The sequence below is a fragment of the Entelurus aequoreus genome, linkage group LG23, assembly GCF_033978785.1.
Source record: "Entelurus aequoreus isolate RoL-2023_Sb linkage group LG23, RoL_Eaeq_v1.1, whole genome shotgun sequence".
Lineage (NCBI taxonomy): Eukaryota > Metazoa > Chordata > Actinopteri > Syngnathiformes > Syngnathidae > Entelurus > Entelurus aequoreus.
Genome location: NC_084753.1, coordinates 17,821,060 through 17,840,200, shown reverse-complemented (window position 1 = coordinate 17,840,200; position 19,141 = coordinate 17,821,060). Strand labels below are relative to the sequence as shown.

The following is a 19,141-nucleotide window of genomic DNA, read 5'->3' as shown; positions in this document are numbered from 1 at the left end:
CGTTATCATTGTACCTAAAATGTCTGGTAACAAAAAAATCTGTGAGTGATGATTTAAATGTTCCTTACCTTAATGTTGAATGTTAATTTTGTAACAATTGTATTACAGTATATCTTAAATAGTTGTTTCCAGTTTTTCCTACAGTTCAAAGGTAAGCACAATCATTTTGTACAAGTAATAACAAGGACAACAACAAACAATATGGTTTTAGGAATGTTTTATTCTATGCAGTGCTTTATTATTGCTAAGGTGTAACACCGAGGCGGGCAAAGCAATACAGAACAGTTAATAATTGCCTTCCTCTAAATCTGTCAGTGTTGGCAAGACTCTTACAACAAACTGGCATTCTTGTTGTAAGTCAAGCAGGTATTGTAGTGTATACTCGCCATGTCAGCTTAAATTTGCTGCAGATAATTCTCTACTAAATATTTTCTCTTCCAGCAGGACAATATCTAAATGCGCCTTTTGATGTTAAACTTGGTAGAAGCAGGACGTGAGAGGAAATTCAGCGGATGGTGAGTTGCTGCGAGATGTGCTTAATTTTCAGGTGTGTTTGGGTCTAGCAGAATTGTGCACATATCCACCTTTATTTTGCAATGCTGGGGAAAAAAAACAAAGACAGATTTAAATCAGAAACCAGTTTTCTAATCCTTTAAAAAAAAACTATTTAAATTAGTACAGCAGCTTGAGGAAAAAAATGGTTAGATCAGTGGTTCTCAATCTTTTTTCACCAACTACCACCTCAATAAAAACTGGGTTCTTTAAGTACCACCATAATGACCAACAATTAAATATAGTAGCGTAGTAGGTCTAAGTATTCATTACAAACAAAGCAGATTAATTAAGTGATTCTTTGGCGTACCACTAGTGGCATAGCCGAGAGTATGGCCAACTAAGCGAGAGGCGCCATCTTTGCCAACAATGACATGTGCGGCTATGCTTGTAAGCATGCAATTGCAGTCTTTCCACTTTAGTTTTCACGACGACATCAACCAAAATAATAAGTCTAAATAAAGTTCTGAACATAATCCAGTTCATAAATGTACAATAAAACAAGCCTTTATTGCAGGGGTCGGGAACCTTTTTGGCTGAGAGAGCCATGAAAGTCAAATATTTAAAAATGTATTTCCGTGAGAGCCGTATAATAATTTTTAACCCTGAATACAACTAAATGCGTGCATTTTTAAGTAACACCAACATTTTTGTAGTATAATAAGTCTCTTATTCTTTTGAATAACGTTGTTATTCTGAAGCTAACCAATAATAAATAAAATACTTCTTACCATTAATGTGACTTCTTGAACAGGTGCGGTCAAACGGATGGATGGATTAAAATGCATGAGAATATTTTATATTTTAAACGTTATTTTTAACACTGTGATTACCAGCGGAATTATTCATTACTTATCGTGTTAAGCAATGTCAGCTAAGATTGACAGGAGAGCCAGATGCAGTTAACCTGACTCTCGCCAGATCCTTGTTGTTCGCTGAGCTCCACACAAGGATCTGGGCTCGAGGGCATTGCAAACTCCTTCAAAATAGGAAAAAGTAATGAACCAATCAGGATCGCTGGGCGGGATTTCATAGATGTGACGTAGCGCCGAAGCGACTGTTTGATTCAAACAACAATGGCGGCACGCAGCGAGGAGTCGTGTGCTGACATTGATTCTGCTATTGCAACTGTTTTGCGACATCGATCCTCTACTGACATTGCTGCATTGTTTCAGTAAAAGTTCTCTAACTTTTCGCTCTGTCGTTATCCAATATGTCGGCTGTTTTGTTTTGGATTTCCCAGCGTCACTCTCATCAGCGTCACGGGTTGTTTTCGATGTGAGTGGTTGAAGTAGCACGTCGTTCAAGATAACGGATAAGTGGTTTATCCAATCATATACAATGATTTTTTTACAAGGCCCCGCCTACTGAAATACATCTCCTATCCTTCTTTGGAGCTCAGCGAACTACAAGGATCTGGCGAGAGTCAGGTTAAGATGCAGTCATCAAAAGAGCCACAGTTAAAGTACCACTGATTGTCACACACTCAGTGGCGAATTTAGCCTCTGCATTTGACCCATCCCCTTGTTCCACCCCCTGGGAGGTGAGAGGAGCAATGAGCAGCAGCAGTGGCTGTGCTCGGGAATCATTTTTGGTGATTTAACCCCCCAATTCCAACCCTTTATGCAGAGTGCCAAGCAGGGAGGTAATGGGTCCCATTTTTTTAGTCTTGCTTCTACATTCGTGCAGTGTAAAGTCACCAGCTGGCTCTCTAATATGCCCCCGCCAGCGCAATGTACGTCGGAAAATACACAACCAAAAATAAACGTATTACCCTAATTTGCTTAAAATCCTTATCAACTTTGGGCCGACAACTCGACGAGTCTCAAAAATCATTGTGCAAATCGATCAATTTAAAAGATGTTTGGCAGACTCAGATAAATGTACAACTTATACTTTAATATGGATTCCAATGAAGTTTTAATCACAGTCCCAAGACAAGCCACGCCTCAGTGGGCAGCACCTTTTAAGCTCCCACCTGCTACAAACTGTTTTTGGCAAGATTAGATAATCCTCCAAAACTGAAATCAACATCTGTGTTCGCAAGCCACTCGAGTTCAGTTCTCCATTCCGCAGCCATATGCGTCTTCTGGTCCAATAGTCGCCTGAAACGTTGTTTTCACAACCGTACCAATAGATCATCCGAGGATACAGGTAGGCTGGTACTTTGTTAGCCCCCAAAGCAGTACATAACACGGCATGTTTACACAGCGAAAATCATTGAGGAGATTGCCTGAAACCTCTATACACGGTACCACAGTTTGAGAATCACTGGCATAGATAATGTCATGTTTTAACCAAACGCAACAATAGTGTTGCACTGGAGTCCTACATCCTTTTTTAAAAAAAAACAAAAAAAAACTACAATAAGTAGGATAGAGTTTCTTGAGCGCCACTGAGAGGGCTGTCGTCTTTCACCTGTCAGCTGCAAGGTCTGCAGGACTGCAGTTTTTTGTTTTTTTTAACTATATCACAGATTATTGCTCACTGCAAACTTAATGAGAGCCAACAAAAATAATAAAACATCACTTACTGTTCAATATCTGCTGTCATTAGGATGCCAACTGCTAGGATGTTCATATATTGCCATTTAGGTGAATCATAATCAAAAATGAAAATCATAATCCTCGCAAAGAAAAGGGGGGAGGAACCAAGCGTCTTTTAGTGTCCTCCTCGCTATTACCGGGTCTAAATTGGCTGTCAAAGTGTACCAACCGGTCGAAATACGTGCTCGTCCTTCTACTTCCCAGGTGAGAGACATAATTTATGATCTTCAATAAAGTTGGACGAGAAGCAGTAAATCAGTCTATATTGTCAACATTGGCACGCAAGCTCGAGATCACGGCGCCGCTATAAATACTTACGTATGCGTTAGCGCTTATAATAACAATACCACTAATACTTGGTTAATATTTAAGTCACAAAATGTTTTTGGATGGTTATTTATTGGGTTTTATGGGCGGAATAAAGGACCTCCCATTGGCTCTGCTGTAAGCAGACTTATTTACGTTTATTTAAAAAGAAATACATCCGTCGTTATGTCTCTCATGATGACTGTGAACAATACGCAAAATTCCAAAAAAGTCCAGTTCCTCTTTAACAATAACTTCTTAAATGAAGGTGCATAAATAAGGAATATGTAAAAATTTTACTAGTTAAAGTGTCACAAAATAGTGCAAAATGTGAAGATGTAAATCTCTACAAACCTCAGAACTCTTTTCTGCAAGTCTAGTGCCAGGAACTTACGGCTATGCTCTAAGGAGAACAATAACAATTTCCCTTGTTTGAACAATTTCCCTTGTGGATCAATAAAGTTTGTCTAAGTCCAAGGTGGTGTGGTATTACCGGTTTTGGTGGGGACGAGGGCCTTGCATAAATTACAGACCACATTGGTCTGACTACGGTCCGTTTGAAAAAATCCCAAAAAACTGCCATACTGTCGAGGTGACTTTTTCTGTTTTGTCCACAATTTATTTGCTCTCTGCAGCACGCATTTTTAGTTTCTCTTCTAACTCCATGCAAAATCAACTGCGAGACAACAAGATTGCGCAACCGAACGTGATAGCTGATACTGTTACCTGATTGGCTGTTAGTGCATCATTCGCGCTGATGAGGGATCGCTTCCTGCATTGCTCGGTTACCAGAGAGTGAGTGCCTTTGCTCATGCAACCAACCTTGCTTTGCGTAACGTTTTGTCAAACACACTTTTTGTTGATATTGATTACAAGTCTATCGCGATATATATTGATTTCACTTTTATCACCCAGCCCTTGCTAATATCAAACTGTCAGCAAGAGCTCGCAAACTGCTTCACAAGTGAAAAAACTTCATGTTGCATGATTTTCACACAGCCAAAAAAAGGGCGTCATGAGTGAGGCAAAGTCAGCCTCATTAGTCATGAGCCCGCCAACATTCACAATTTACGCACTCGTCTCTGCTGTAAGCAGGGTGGGTGTGTCCGCAGTTTTGATGGGAGATTACGAATAAGAGAAAACTGCGAGATTACGAATAAGAGAAACGTGCATAGAAAAACACTTGAGCGCAAACGGGAGAATGGGTCCTATAATGTTTTAGCAAACTTAAGTGGATTCTAGTTATGGCGCAGAAATGGGACACTCACACAGTGGTTTCCTTGTAGCGGTCCAAAGCCTCCTGGGCCACCACCTCAGAGAACTTGGGGTCATTCCAAGGGATGTCGCCCGGCACGTTAAATTTAATGGGTGGCGAGTTGAAGAGTTTGACAGACACGCTGGTGTCAGGCTGCTCAAGATCTTCACCGGGCTTTTGTACGGGGGCCCTGCTGTTCACCTACAGTATACAGTATGGTATAGAGTACTCAGTCGTGAACATTTTAAATACATCAAAGTGCAAAAAAGGAAGCGTATGTTTAATTACCGTCTCAACTTGGAAGATGTCGTCCCTGGAGTTGGTATTGTTGACCAGAGATGACACCCATCCAAACTGCCTGTTGAGCAGGTCCATGATGGAGGATGTGTTGAACATGTGATCTTCAAATCGCTTTAAGAGGCCGTTATAGTGCTGCGTGAATCGCTCGGCCACGGCCAGGGCCTTCTCAAGTTCCTCCTTCAGGGGGCCTTCCAGGGGTTTCTTTCCAGAACAATCTGCGATGGCAACAACAGGAAGATCACTGTCATCTTCACTGAAACAGTTAGGTCTGTATTAGATATAAATGCCCTTCCGCAAACATCTCAGAACAAGCTAGTCAGGTTACTTCTAGACCTCCACCCCAGATCCCACCTCACTCCTACCCACTTCTCTAAAGTGGGCTGGCTCAAGGTGGAGGACAGAGTTAAACAACTTGCACTGAGCCTAGTCTATAAAATCCGCTACACCTCCCTGATACCGAAGTACATGTCAAACTACTTCCTTAACGTAAATGACCGCCATAACCACAACACCAGGGGGTGCTCCACTAACCACGTTAAACCCAGATTCCCAACTAACAAAGGTCTTAACTCATTCTCTTTCTATGCCACATCAATGTGGAATGCGCTCCCAACAGGTATAAAAGAAAGGGCATCTCTATCCTCCTTCAAAACCGCTATAAAAGTTCACCTCCAGGCAGCTACAACCCTAAACTAACACCCTCCCCGGATTGCTAATAATCAAATGTAAACAATCAAATGCAGATTATTTTTCTTATGCCTTCTGATCTCTCTCTCTCTCTCTCTCTCTCTCTCTCTCTCTCTCTCTCTCTCTCTCTCTCTCTCTATGTCCACTACTTGATGTCCATATCCCCACCCCCCCCACCCCACCCCCCCTCCACACTCCTGATTGTAAATAATGTAAATAATTCAATGTGATTATCTTGTGTGATGACTGTATTATGATGATAGTATATATGATAGTATATATCTGTATCATGAATCAATTTAAGTGGACCCCGACTTAAACAAGTTGAAAAACTTATTCGGGTGTTACCATTTAGTGGTCAATTGTACGGAATATGTACTTCACTGTGCAACCTACTAATAAAAGTCTCAATCAATCAAAAAAAAAAAGGGCAAAACAAGAAATACAACATTATCTAGTGGTGCAGTTTTTGTCTGTTCATCCACAAATAAAATGAAAATACTTGACACACGTGTAATGGTGACAAAAAAAGAAGGCGTTTTATAGTTATTGTTAGATTACGTCAAGTTCCTTTTCTTGTTCTATTGTTGCCCTTGTGTGGTGGCAACTGTAATCCAATCATCAGTGTGCCTGTATCAGAGAATTAACTCACCAATATGTTCAATCTCCTTGCATTTCTCACACTCGTTACGGAACTTGAGGCAGCCAGCCGAGTTGCGGCGAATCTCCCTGCAGGTCATCATACCGTCTCCGAAAGGTTTGGTGATGACCACGTCTTCATTCACTTTGCCGTCTGTGACAGACATCTTAATTATATACCTTTGGACTTCTTCAAAATGTATATTCTGTACATACAGTTATAAAAACTACCAAAATAAAAAAAAAATCAAGGGATGACGAAAAAGCTACGCATTCCGGATTAACATAATGGGGAACATTTTAATATTTAAACATAATCTTTGTTGAACCCCCAAAAATATTTTGTACAAATTATATGGAATTGTAGCTTTCAATCTTTGGTAGTGGAAATTTAGGGACTATGGTTTAGTCAGTTCAACATTCATGTTTTTTTCTGTAAATGTTGACGATTCGAAGCTGAACTGAAATGCTGTACAGAAAATATGGAATCACAGAAAAAGTGGCAAGCTTTTGGGATGTGGAAAATTGTTAGCCAGGATGTTTTAATGGGGGAATGGTCTGTAATATGTGGAAGTAGTAATGATTCTTAAGATCAAATGACTTTAATATGGAAAATTTTGAATTTTTAGAAAAATTTAAATTTGAATGTTGAAATTAGATTAATGTTTTGGTGTTGGAATGGTTTTAATCTGTAGAGAAATGTGGTAGTAATGATTCTGAAGATCAAAGGGCATTAGTGCTTGGACAGGTAGAAAATAGCCTCTCATTCCCAGAATGAGCTGACAAATGGACTTTGAAATAGTTTGATTTGGTTGAGAATTGCTTAAGTTCAAAGTAATTTTTGTTATCAGTCTAGGAAGGAGATTCACATACTGAAATATTAAATAATGCGGGGAGTAACGTTTATTAAAAAAAATACTTAAAGGCCTACTGAAATGAATTTTTTTTATTTAAACGGGGATAGCAGATCCATTCTATGTGTCATACTTGATCATTTCGCGATATTGCCATATTTTTGCTGAAAGGATTTAGTAGAGAACAACGACGATAAAGATCGCAACTTTTGGTATCTGATAAAAAAAAAAGCCTTGCCCCTACCGGAAGTAGCGTGACATAGTCAGTTGAAAGGTTCCTCACATTTTCCTATTGTTTTCAATGCAGCTAGAGCGATTCGGACCGAGAAAGCGACGATTACCCCATTAATTTGAGCGAAGATGAAAGATTTGTGGATGAGGAATGTTAGAGTGAAGGACTAGAATGCAGTGCAAGACATATCTTTTTTCGCTCTGACCGTAACTTAGGTACAAGCTGGCTCATTGGATTCCACACTCTCTCCTTTTTCTATTGTGGATCACGGATTTGTATTTTAAACCACCTCGGATACTATATCCTCTTGAAAATGAGAGTCGAGAACGCGAAATGGACATTCACAGTGACTTTTATCTCCACGACAATACATCGACGAAACACTTTAGCTGCGGAGCTAACGTGATAGCATCGTGCTTAACTGCATATAGAAACAAAATAAATAAACCCCTGACTGGAAGGATAGATATAAGATCAACAATACTATTAAACCATGGACATGTAAATACACGGTTAATGCTTTCCAGCCTGGCGAAGGTTAAGAATGCTGTTGCTAACGATGCCATTGAAGCTAACTTAGCAACCGGACATCACAGAGCTATGCTAAAAACATTAGCTATCCACCTACGCCAGCCAGCCCTCATCTGCTCATCAACACCCGTGCTCACGTGCGTTCCAGCGATCGACGGTGCGACGAAAGACTTCACCCGATCAGAGATGCGGTCGGCGAGACGGAGGAAGTTAAGGTGAGTTCGTCGGCTAGCGCGTCTGCTATCCATCTCTGTCCTCCTGGCTGTGTTGCTGTAGTCCGCCGCTAATACACCGATCCCACCTACAGCTTTCTTCTTTGCAGTCTCCATTGTTCATTAAACAAATTGCAAAAGATTCACCAACACAGATGTCCAGAATACTGTGGAATTTTGAAATGAAAACAGAGCTTTTTTGTATTGTATTCAATGGGGTACCAATACTACCGTATCAACCGTTTACGTCACGCGCATACGTCATCATATTTAGACGTTTTCAACCGGAAGTGTGGCGGGAAATTTAAAATTGCACTTTATAAGTTAACCCGGCCGTATTGGCATGTGTTGCAATGTTAAGATTTCATCATTGATATATAAACTATCAGACTGCGTTGTCGGTAGTAGTGGGTTTCAGTAGGCCTTTAAGAAAAGTTGTATCTATTCATAGACAAAGCGTTGTGTTATTAGTTTCTAGTAGGGGTGTGATGATATACTTCTCTCACAAGACAAGACGATCCATGATATTGGGTTTACGAAAACAAGATGAGATAAACATTATTTTTAATCAGGGGCTCGTGTCGGGTGTCAGCTGAGACAATTCAAAGGGCCACTGACTGGCAGGTTGTTGTTGTTGTTGTTGTTGTTTTTTTTACATGAGCCCCTGGATTCTTGACAACCCCCATGACGAGGTACACAACTAGACAAGAAACTCTTAAAATTTAATTGAGACACAAAACAATGCAGGTGCATTTCAAAGTATTTTACAATTTTGCTAACATGACTTGCGCATGAGCTTTTTAACGATCACACCTCAAAACTAAAGAAAAGTTCAAAAGTAAATGTTTTTTGAGAGTTTCGCAGAGAGATTTCTGCATCTTTGATATCGCAGCTGTCAAGAGTATCAAGGATTCACCGGTTTTGCCTTATGTCTGGGTTGATGAGGGTTGCTGTAGTAGCAGCTTGCTTCTCCGGGAGGCAATCCAATGTGTTTGGGGTGCTTTTCCATTATGTCTTGGTATCCGTAATTAACATGCTTGACTATATGCATGGCGCAGTTGCTGAACTCCGGGGAGGGAGCAGTCTTTTACCCACCCCAGTGGCATTGCTAGCGTAAAAAACGCAGAGGCTGGTTCTGTTTGCTAGCTCTCCGTTTGTTATTCTTGCTAGTTTCCATTAACCCCGTTATTTATTAGTACCAATGTTACAGCTTTTGAAAAAAAACATGTATGCCTGAAAAAAACTCTAATAGCCCCTTGTCAGAGTTGAGCGCATAACGTTGCGTCAACTCTGCGAGCGTCCCCAACTTTCTACTCACAACTATTTAGCTTGTTAGCCAACTTCGTCTGGAACAAACAGTAGTTATTAACAAATGAAGGGGAGTGTTGTTGCAGTTGGAACTAATAATGTTAACAACAGTCATCTTAAATGTTGATATCCAAAAATTTGAGAAGTCATTTTCGGAGTAAGTTGTATACACACATGAAATAATGGACTACAAGCTAAACAATGACATCTTGTACAGTCCATGTTGCTGCTGCTCGAGGTAGAGTATTTGGAGATGCACATCACACTATAAAAGTGCAAAGTGGTTGCAATGTAAAAAAAAGTGTCAGATTACAGTAAAAAGTTGCAGCTCAGTCGCCAACATTTTATTATAAAAATAACAGTGCTATTGTTTTTTAAATTCAGTAATTCAGTGTAAAAAAAAAAACCCTCTGTAAATTTCACTGAAAGATTCTGACGACTGAGCCACCAGTTTTTTAATAGTAAAATCAAAATAATTTTTGTTTTTTATAGTGTGTTGCTACACAGATGCCTCTGCACAGTAGCACAATTACATATTTCAGGCACTTAATTCGAAACTGAAACCAGTGAAATGCAACAAAATTCATACCTCAAGAGCAGCAAAGCATGCAAGTGTATTTATACAGAAATATCAATGTACAAAATTGCGCCTTGGCAGGTCTGTTATCGGAAATTTGGGGAAAAGTGTTCATCCTATCATTTTGAATGATTTTTAAATTTTATTTTTTAAGGAAATTGTGGACTTTTTTGGGGGGGAATGTCTAAATAGATTGCCGTTTTACTTCATTCGGGACAAGCGGGCAAAGTAAAATGGAAGTTTCCCTTCATTAACAACCCTTAGTGTTAATATAATAGAGCATACCCTCGTCAACAGGGGCATCTGTGTCAAAGTCCATCATGGAGCCGAAGGAGCCGAAAGAGCCGAAGTTGTTCCTGCCGATGTTCATCATGGGGGAAAACAAACCCTGAAAGCTGGGGAAAGACTCGTGGAAGAGGGCTTGAATGCTTCTACGCCAGCGAGATGGGAAGAAATTGGGCAAAATGAATGTGTGAGGGTTGGAGTGCACGTGGTCAGCCACCTGAGAAACATCCCCAACACCCAGAGATGGAATCAATATCCATGTTATTTTTTAACTTGTCTCATACAGTAGTCCTTGGGTATTCTGTACCTTCATACTGTTGGAAAATATGCCGTCCACGCCGTCAGCCATCTCGGAGTATTTGTCTTCCAGGTCCTTGAACTCTTTGTTCTGACGTTGGCCTTCCTGCTCCAGTGTATCAATCCTCTCCCCATTGATCCAAATGGAGAAGGGAGACGTTCGGTTCAGCAGCTCTTCCAACTACGCAGAAAGAGGCACTGTTAAGTTGCATTCAACACCAGTGATTAAAAAACATTATTTTGTGAAATGATTAATTTGTCAAGTGTGTTTTGCAATGGAAGTACATGAAAAATGTGATAGTGACCATAGAAGCGAAACTAGGACTCTGTCCTGGCTGCTAAGTACAATTACTACAATCACCAGACTTGGAGAATGTCAATTTAATATTGTAGTAAAAAAGCAGATGACACGCATGACACAAAAGTATAATTTCTGCAACTTTCCGGCATTAAGAAACAAAAGAAATCAAGAAAATATTTTTTACATCATTTTAGATCAAGCAGAGTGAAACAAAGTATGGAATCACTCAATTCTGAGGAGAGAATGATGAAATCATGGAAAGACAAAAACAAAAAACACAGCAACACAACACTAGTACTCTGTTACACCACCTCTGGCTTTTATACCAGCTTACAGTCTCTGAGACATGGATTTAACGAGTAACTAACAGAACTCTTCATCAATCTTGCTCCAACTTTCTCTGATTGCTGTTGTCAAATCCACTTTGCAGGTTGGAGTCTTGTCATGGAACATTTTCTTCAATTTCCACCACAGTTTTTCCATTGGATTGAGATCCGGACTATTTGCAGGCCATGATATTAACGTTATTGTATCTTTCTTCAAGGAAGTATTTTATATTTTGGTCTATATGGCACGATTGATTATCATTTAAAAATTATCTCTTCATCCCCATGCATTATTTCTGTTGATGGAATAACAAAAGTGTCTGAAATGTCAGAAGTAAACTTGTGCATTAATTGAAGATGTAATGGCAGCCATCTCCCCAGTGCCATTACCTAACATGCAGCAACATAACAATGCCTGTGGACATGTGCATGTTTTCTTCAGGCAGTCGTCTTCATAAATCTCATTGGAACGACACCAATGCAGATTTGCCATTAATCACTGAATATGACTTCCTTCATCCATAGTCCATATTGCTTAGCCCATTGGAACCTGTTTTTTTGTTTTGTTTAAGTGTTAATGGCTTTCTTTGAGTTTTTCTGTATTTAAATCCATTTCCTTAAAGCAATTTCTTACAGTTAGGTCACAGACGGTGACTCCAGTTTCCGCCCATTTGTTCTTTTTGTCTTTTGCTCTGCGTTTTCTGTTTTCAAGACGTATTGCTTGAAGTTTTCTGTTTTTACATTTTTTTTCCTTGGTCTACCAGTATGCTTTCCTTTTACAACTTCCCCATGCTTGTACTTGGGAAAGTACAAACACGGCTGACTGTGAACAATCAACATCTTTTGCAACGTTGCCCGATTATTTACCTTCTTGAAGAAGTTTGATAATCCTCTCCTTTGTTTCAATTGACATCTCTTGTGTTGGAGCCATGATTCATGACAATCCACCTGGTGCAACAGCCCTTAGAAGTTGTGAACACTTCTTTTTTAACTGCAGACTAATGAACAGAATGAATCTGATTGAGGTGTTCGCTTTGGAAAGTGAAAATATACATGTTGATTCCAAACCTTTCCACTCAGAATTGAGGCAGTCCATAATTTATTGACTCTGCTTGATCAAACTTAATGAACATCCTCCTAGACTGGTGATTCTATACGTTTTGCCAGGGGTTGTACATACATGGGATTGATTTCCAATGTTAAAAGACTAAATAAGAACATGCCCAAAGTCATCTTGAATAGGCTCCAGCTCCTCCGTGACCCTGAACAGGGACAAGTGGTTGAAGCTTACCTGGCGGCCCACCATTCCGGATCCACTGCTGCACGTGCGGGAGTAGTACTTGACGCAGTTTCTCTTCAGACAAGGCTTACATTCCTCCCATAGCGCCTTCATGGTGTCGTTACAAACCTGCTCCTCTTCATCCAGCTTGGTCTCCATCTTTTGAGCAGCAATCATGGCCTCCTACGTGAACATGTACAGTAACTCCTTACTGCTGTGCATAAGCCAAAGCGGCCGAGACAAAAACCTAACCAGCTTTCTTTTTGTAGGATTTCAATGACAGAGACAGGAGTCGCTCCAGTACCTCTTTCTGCTTTTTAGTTTTCTCCAGCTCATCCAAAACCCTCTTATGGTCCTCTGACGATTGCTGCATCAAGGTCTTCATCTCCTTGACGCCATTGATGGCATTTTCAATCTGAACATCCAGGTACTTCTCTCCTCGACGTGAGATTTCTGCAAAAAAAAGAAACGGCGCTGACTTTTTTTTTCTCTTACATGTGACGTTTGATTAACCCAGAAGCGCTCACGTTGCAGATCTTCTTTAGTTGGTGGTAGGATGCAGTGGACCGAGGCCAGGCAAAGAGCAACCACAGCCAGCAACTTGGACCCCTTCTTTATTTTCATCATCATCATCATTAGCATCCTCTCTGACGCTTCAAAGGCCAGCAGGTAATGATGAGAAAAACCTGCAGAGATAAAAAAAAAAAAAAGCAATAAGCATATCTCATCAAAACGCCCCTGGGAGCTGTTTTAATGTTGTTGTAATGCCATTTTATACACACTAGAGGGCTCTGTACTCCCTGTGCATAAACGTTCCTTTTCATAACAAGATACATATGGATGGGTCAATTTAGATAATTAAATACATTTTATGATTAAATATGTTGTTTGATTATTAGTGGAAAAAACAAATGTGTCAATAAATTGTCATTGATTTGTTTAATTTAAAAGTAAATTTGTATTTCAAAATGTAATTAAACACCAGGTTCACACACTTGTTCATCATTGATTAAATAAACCATTACAACTTAAAAGAAAAGCATTGTGAAATAATTACATCAAAAAATATTTTAATCAATAAGAAAATTATTTAAATATTGAAATAATTATTAAATGAATGAATATATGTACTTTTAAATTAATTAAATTAACATTTATGCATTCAATTCCAATTAGAATTAGACACATTTAAGTAGGTATTCATAAAATTATTACATTTGGTCACATCTGACCTGTAATAGATAAACATCAAGTTAAGCTTTATTTGAATAACACTCTTCATACATAAAAAAGGAACACATTTACAAAAATATTCTAGTCTGGACCAAGTTAAAACCATCCATCCATCCATTTTCTACCGCTTGTCCCGTTTGGGGTCGCGGGGGGTGCTGGAGCCTATCTCAGTTGCATTTGGGCGGAAGGCGGGGTACACCCTGGACAAGTTGCCACCTCATCACAGGGCCAACACAGATATACAGACAACATTCACACTCACATTCACACACTAGGGCCAATTTAGTGTTGCCAATCAACCTAAGTAAAAAAAATAAATAAATCAAAAATCATTGTATGGTTATAATAAAGTGAAAATGTCTGCATATCTCACAGAGCTTTACTAAACATATATGTTAACTTTGAAAAGGAAATATAAAAAATATTTTTGATTGTATTTAAATGTGAAAATATACAATCACTACAATTGTTAGCAAACATTTATAAGTTGTCTACATTGGCTAAAAATTATTCTAGCTCAATTAGAAAATAAATTAAAAAGTAACATTTTTAAAATGTTTTCTAAAGGTGGTTCCAGCAACATAAATAATACTGTAGTTAGATGGCTGTCCTTTCACTGTCTTCTATTAATAGTGGACCTCATTAGATATTTAGTGCCCTCTTCTAAGAGATAAATGTATGTAACCACAGCACTAAGGACAGTATCCCCACACTGACCTTAGATCAGTGTTTTCTATGATGTTCTGCTTACATAGCAAGAACAGATTTTTGTTGCTGATGTCTGATAGGCCTCGCAGCCCGTTTAGCTCCCTCATTCAAAGACACACTTGGGGTAACCTTGTAAAGTGGACACAAACACTGACTCGGCCGGCTGGGAGACTCGCATCATTAAATCTTTCTATCTCCAACACAACCCTATTGGCCTGATTATGAGACAACACTTATTTTGGAAAAATATACACAGTCGAACCTCAAATTACGAACCCCTCCATTTGCCAACTTTACGGTTTATAAACCTTGAGATGGCGCCAAATATGCCTACGTGTGCGAACCATGTCGCGGTGTACGAACGCTTCATTCATTCATTTTGTGTACCGCTGGAAGCCTTAAGGCGCTGCCATTTTAATGACATCACTTCCTGTGCAATACAGTACATCCGGAGCGTGGCCATTTTGGATAGGGAGAGCCCCCTACGTCACATCTGTTTACGCAATCCATTACCCAGTCGCCACTTATCAGCGTGTTTCTTTAGTCGCCATTCACCAAGTTTTGTCAAGTTCGGTTACTCAGTATGGGCCAAAAAAAAGCCAATTTTCCTCCTTTTTTCCAGGTTGTAGCCTGGAAAAAAGGAGGAACCTAAACTTAGGCCATGTCCACACAAACTCAGATACTTAACCCTTGGATGCACAACCTGCCAATATCTACACTCTACCACAAGTGGAGTAAAAATGACCCCAATTAAAATCAATGCGTTTTTGCAATAAACGTGGTTGTTATTCTTCAAAATCTTTCAAAAAGAGTTATAATGAAAATAAAAAAATTGGATTAGATTTATTTAGCGCTTTTCTATCAACTAGATCCCCAAAGCACCCAGAGAAGGGAGAACCCATTATTCTCCTATGCCAGACATTCCTCATAAAACATGTTTGTAAAATGAGACGATTTGCATTTTTATTTTATTTTTCCATTACTTTTAAGAAAATGCAGTTTTTGTATCACAAGTGGGGTCAAAAATGGCCCTAAGCAGTTCCTATGGAAATCTTATACGAATCTTTTAATTCAAAGCAACTCTGACTGTCCCACTTACACATCTGAAGGCAGCAGTCTCACCACCCAGGTGGTCATTTTTACACAGCAACATGTTGTGGTGGTAATGATTAAAAAAGTGCAATTTCTTAAAATTTATTAAAAAAAAACAAAAATAGAAATGCAAATGGTTTCATGTTATTACTTGACAACAGATGATCATTTTGTGATCCTTGAGCGACAAAAAAAAAACCCATGTAGCATCCTCCTTGTTAATGAGTACTGATGTTAAAGACAATATACACTTCACTGCACATGTAATATATCACTATATTAATGATTAAATGCATTATTAAATTTCACAAGTTTTGCAACGGCACACGCACGTCCGTGCGTTTTAGGCACCTAACTATTCAAGAGGTTTCCTTGGCTCCTTGTTAGTGTGCGCTGATTTTAGAAATACTGTACACTTCACATGTAACATATCACCATGTTGTTGATTTAACAGGTTATAATCCCACAAGTGTTGGCTTTCAGCAGCACAGGTATACACGCTTTAAACACAACAAAATATTCATAATATTCCCAGGGCTCTGTGTAAGTGCAGGCTGGTTTTATAAATAATGTACATGTCATTGTACGTCTCGTTACTACTGCTACATTATACTAGACTCAGTACATCCAAATAAACATTACAATAACAGCGGTGTAATGCCACCAAGTCAGCTGTGGCCGCTTTTCCAGGCTTCTGATTGGACAAAATGTGAATGTCAGCTGGTGTATGCGTTTGTGTGTAGACAGAGACAGTTTTGAAACTCCACTCGTGTGGATGGAGATGTTTTTAACGCCAGATATGCATTTTTGGAACTATTAGTGTTTGTGGGATAATGGCGTCCTCTCTCTGCTTTGGCTAAGCTAGTTAGTGCTCTGTGATTACGGTGCGGCTAAAATTAGTTTGTCTGTGTTAGCGCTTGTAATAACAATTTGTTAACACTTGGTTAATATTCAGGTCACAGATGTGAATGGAGTAATGTCGGTTTTTAGATATATTCTTTTAAAAGGTGCGATAGAGTACTCTTTAGCTGCATTGTTAGCCACCTCGTATTTGCCGTATTTTACGAATTAGAATGCTTGAAAAAGAAAAACGTGTGTTCTTGTCTTACATAGGGATTGTGAATGATAGGCAAAATTCCCCCTCCAAAATAGTGCAGTTCCCCTTTAACCAAAACTCTTTGACCTGCACGTCGCTGTCTATCTCTGCATCCTGGGGTCACGACAAGCTCAACAATGTGTAACCGTGACAACGTATCCCTCTACTGAATGAGCAGAAAGTGTACACCCCCATTCCCAAATCTATAACCTGTCACAGGCGTTTTGGGAAAAAAAAAAAGACCAAGAAGCGACAGAGGAAAGTATTGTTTTTGTTTTTTTTCACTTTTTGTCTTTCTCACAGCCTCCTGAAAAATTACATGCACATGCGTCATGACCAATTATGTAAATTAGACTGTGATGGCATCTAGACCGCCAACCCCCTGTTCTAAGTACAGTGCAGTCCTGTGGGAAACTTTTTTTCTGCAGCACAAATCACAGCTGAGACTGAATCAACAGCGCCCCTGGTGGTTGCAGACAAGTGTTTTTCCAATTTTAATATATCAAAGTGTACTATGAGGGGTCCAGTGAGTGATTTTACAAGAATTTCACTTCTCGGGCTTGCAGACGAGTCTGTAGTTTCCATGGAAACAAGCATGGCAAGTTCACTGCATAATATTGTCACATACTGTATACATGTAATAAATAACACGCATGTCTCTACACATGCAGGTCCCCAAGAAGCAAAGAAACGAGCCCGCGTTCCCGACCATGTGGTGGCGCTATGGAGAACAATGAGGTCAGTATTCTATTCACAGTGATATCAGCCTGCTTCATTACTGCATGCCTGTTGGTCAACAGATGAGTGATTGTCTATGCTGAAATATTCTCAATGAGCTCCAAAAAAAAAGAGATTGTGTTGACCAAGAGGCGCAAAGAGAGTGGGGCGGCAGCCAAAGTGTGGGAGAGTCAAATAGAGAAGGACAGAGAGAAAGTTCTACAAACTTTGTAAAAAAAAAAAAAAAAAAAAAATGTAGGGGGTAATGATTCACAATTTAGATGCAGGGATGATGGTTACACAACTGTTCAAACACACCAATCTGCGGGTCATTTAAAATGCACACAATCCTTCCTGCCACATACAATGTATATTTGTGTGTGGATATAACACAGTAATGTAACTTTTTTGCCGGATCAAGCTCATGTGAAATGTCAATTAACGAATGACAGGGCACCTCATATGCAATTTTACCTCATTTATTCCTAGCCCTTTCCTGCTCTGCCCCTGAAAAGAATGTAAAGGCAAAATTTCCCCAGACATGTTCATTTTCCCCAGTGGCACGCTTTGTTAGTGCTGGGCTGTTGAACAGTTGTTTTGGGATCGAGTCCCGGCCCCTGATGTGTCAGGAAGATATGCAAATTGTTGTTTTAATTACAAAATTGTGTTGATTTGCACTAAAAAAAGTAATTACTGAAAAACTCATTTCCCATTAGTTCATTTTACAGAAAAACAATCAAATAAAATTTTGCTGAGGGCCTCAATTTCCATACATACATACAGTATATACATACAAGGTTAGCTGTTTGTATTGTTAGTGGTACATTTCATTAGGACTCTCGCAGAATTAAAATAAGTGGCTGTTAGGTGCAATGTACTATTTATAGATCCTAGCTGGCATGGTGCTAGCTTCTGCTTTTTAGCATTTTCAATATCTATTTACATTTAGCACCTAAGCAACTGTCTTTGATGCGAGAAATGTTTTCATGTTATCACAAGGTATCCATGCAGGTAGCTAGCATGCTAGCTATTGGCACTGTTAGCACTTACAATTAGGATTTTCTCAAAATAAAATGGGTGACTGTTAGATACTAGGTAGTGTGTTAAGAGTGCTATCTTGCTAAGTGCTAACTTTCACTTTTTGTTGTCCAGTTTGTATATTAGATTGACATTTAACACTTTAGCAAAATATGTTGCCATGTTATCACAACCATGTTTGCTGGCTTACTAGCTTTTGGCATTATAACTATTTACATTAATTTAAAGTTTCCCAAAATTAAAATACATAACTGTCAGATACTAGGTACTGTATTAAGAGTGCTATGTTGCTAGTTGCTAGCTTTAGTTTTTGCTAGGTGCAAGCTTTATTTATTGTTTTAGCATGTTGCATATTAAATTAACATTTAACGCTTTAGCAACTGTCCAATGACGCAATAGATGTTCCCATGTTATCAAAAGGGAACCATACGGGTTGCTAACATGCTAGCTATTGGCATTGTTAGCATTTACATTTTATTAGGATTTTTCCAAAACTAAAATAGGTAGTTGGCAGACACTGTGTACTGTAGCTTTCAAGCATTTTGAACATCTATTGACATTAAGCACCCATTCTCAACAGTGACTATAAATAGTATAATTTGTCTATACTTTTTTTTTTTTACAAGTATACCTCTGCATAACACTGTATCTTTATTAACATTAAAGAAGAAAAGAAAGAAATATAGCTTAACTTACAACAATTAATAACTATATTAACATTGTTTTTAGTCTGGAACAGAAAAGATTTAAAGTTCATCAAATTGCCTGAA

The 19,141-nt window shown here is 39.0% G+C and overlaps 1 protein-coding gene across 2 annotated transcripts in view; it reads right to left on the bottom strand.

Moving 5' to 3' along the window:
* Positions 1–202: 202 nt before the first annotated feature.
* The window catches only part of clu (clusterin), a 94,245-nt gene continuing 75,306 nt past the window's right edge, over positions 203–19,141 (bottom strand). For both annotated transcript variants that reach the window (XM_062033867.1, XM_062033866.1), the window contains exons 2-10: positions 13,015–13,173; positions 12,792–12,940; positions 12,500–12,670; positions 10,592–10,762; positions 10,285–10,501; positions 6,299–6,439; positions 4,948–5,174; positions 4,673–4,860; positions 203–599 (exon numbers count right to left, since the gene is read on the bottom strand). In XM_062033867.1, coding sequence (XP_061889851.1) covers positions 587–599; positions 4,673–4,860; positions 4,948–5,174; positions 6,299–6,439; positions 10,285–10,501; positions 10,592–10,762; positions 12,500–12,670; positions 12,792–12,940; positions 13,015–13,129 — 1,392 coding nt within the window. In that variant the 5' untranslated portion in view covers positions 13,130–13,173 and the 3' untranslated portion in view covers positions 203–586. The remainder of the gene's footprint in view (positions 600–4,672; positions 4,861–4,947; positions 5,175–6,298; positions 6,440–10,284; positions 10,502–10,591; positions 10,763–12,499; positions 12,671–12,791; positions 12,941–13,014; positions 13,174–19,141) is intronic.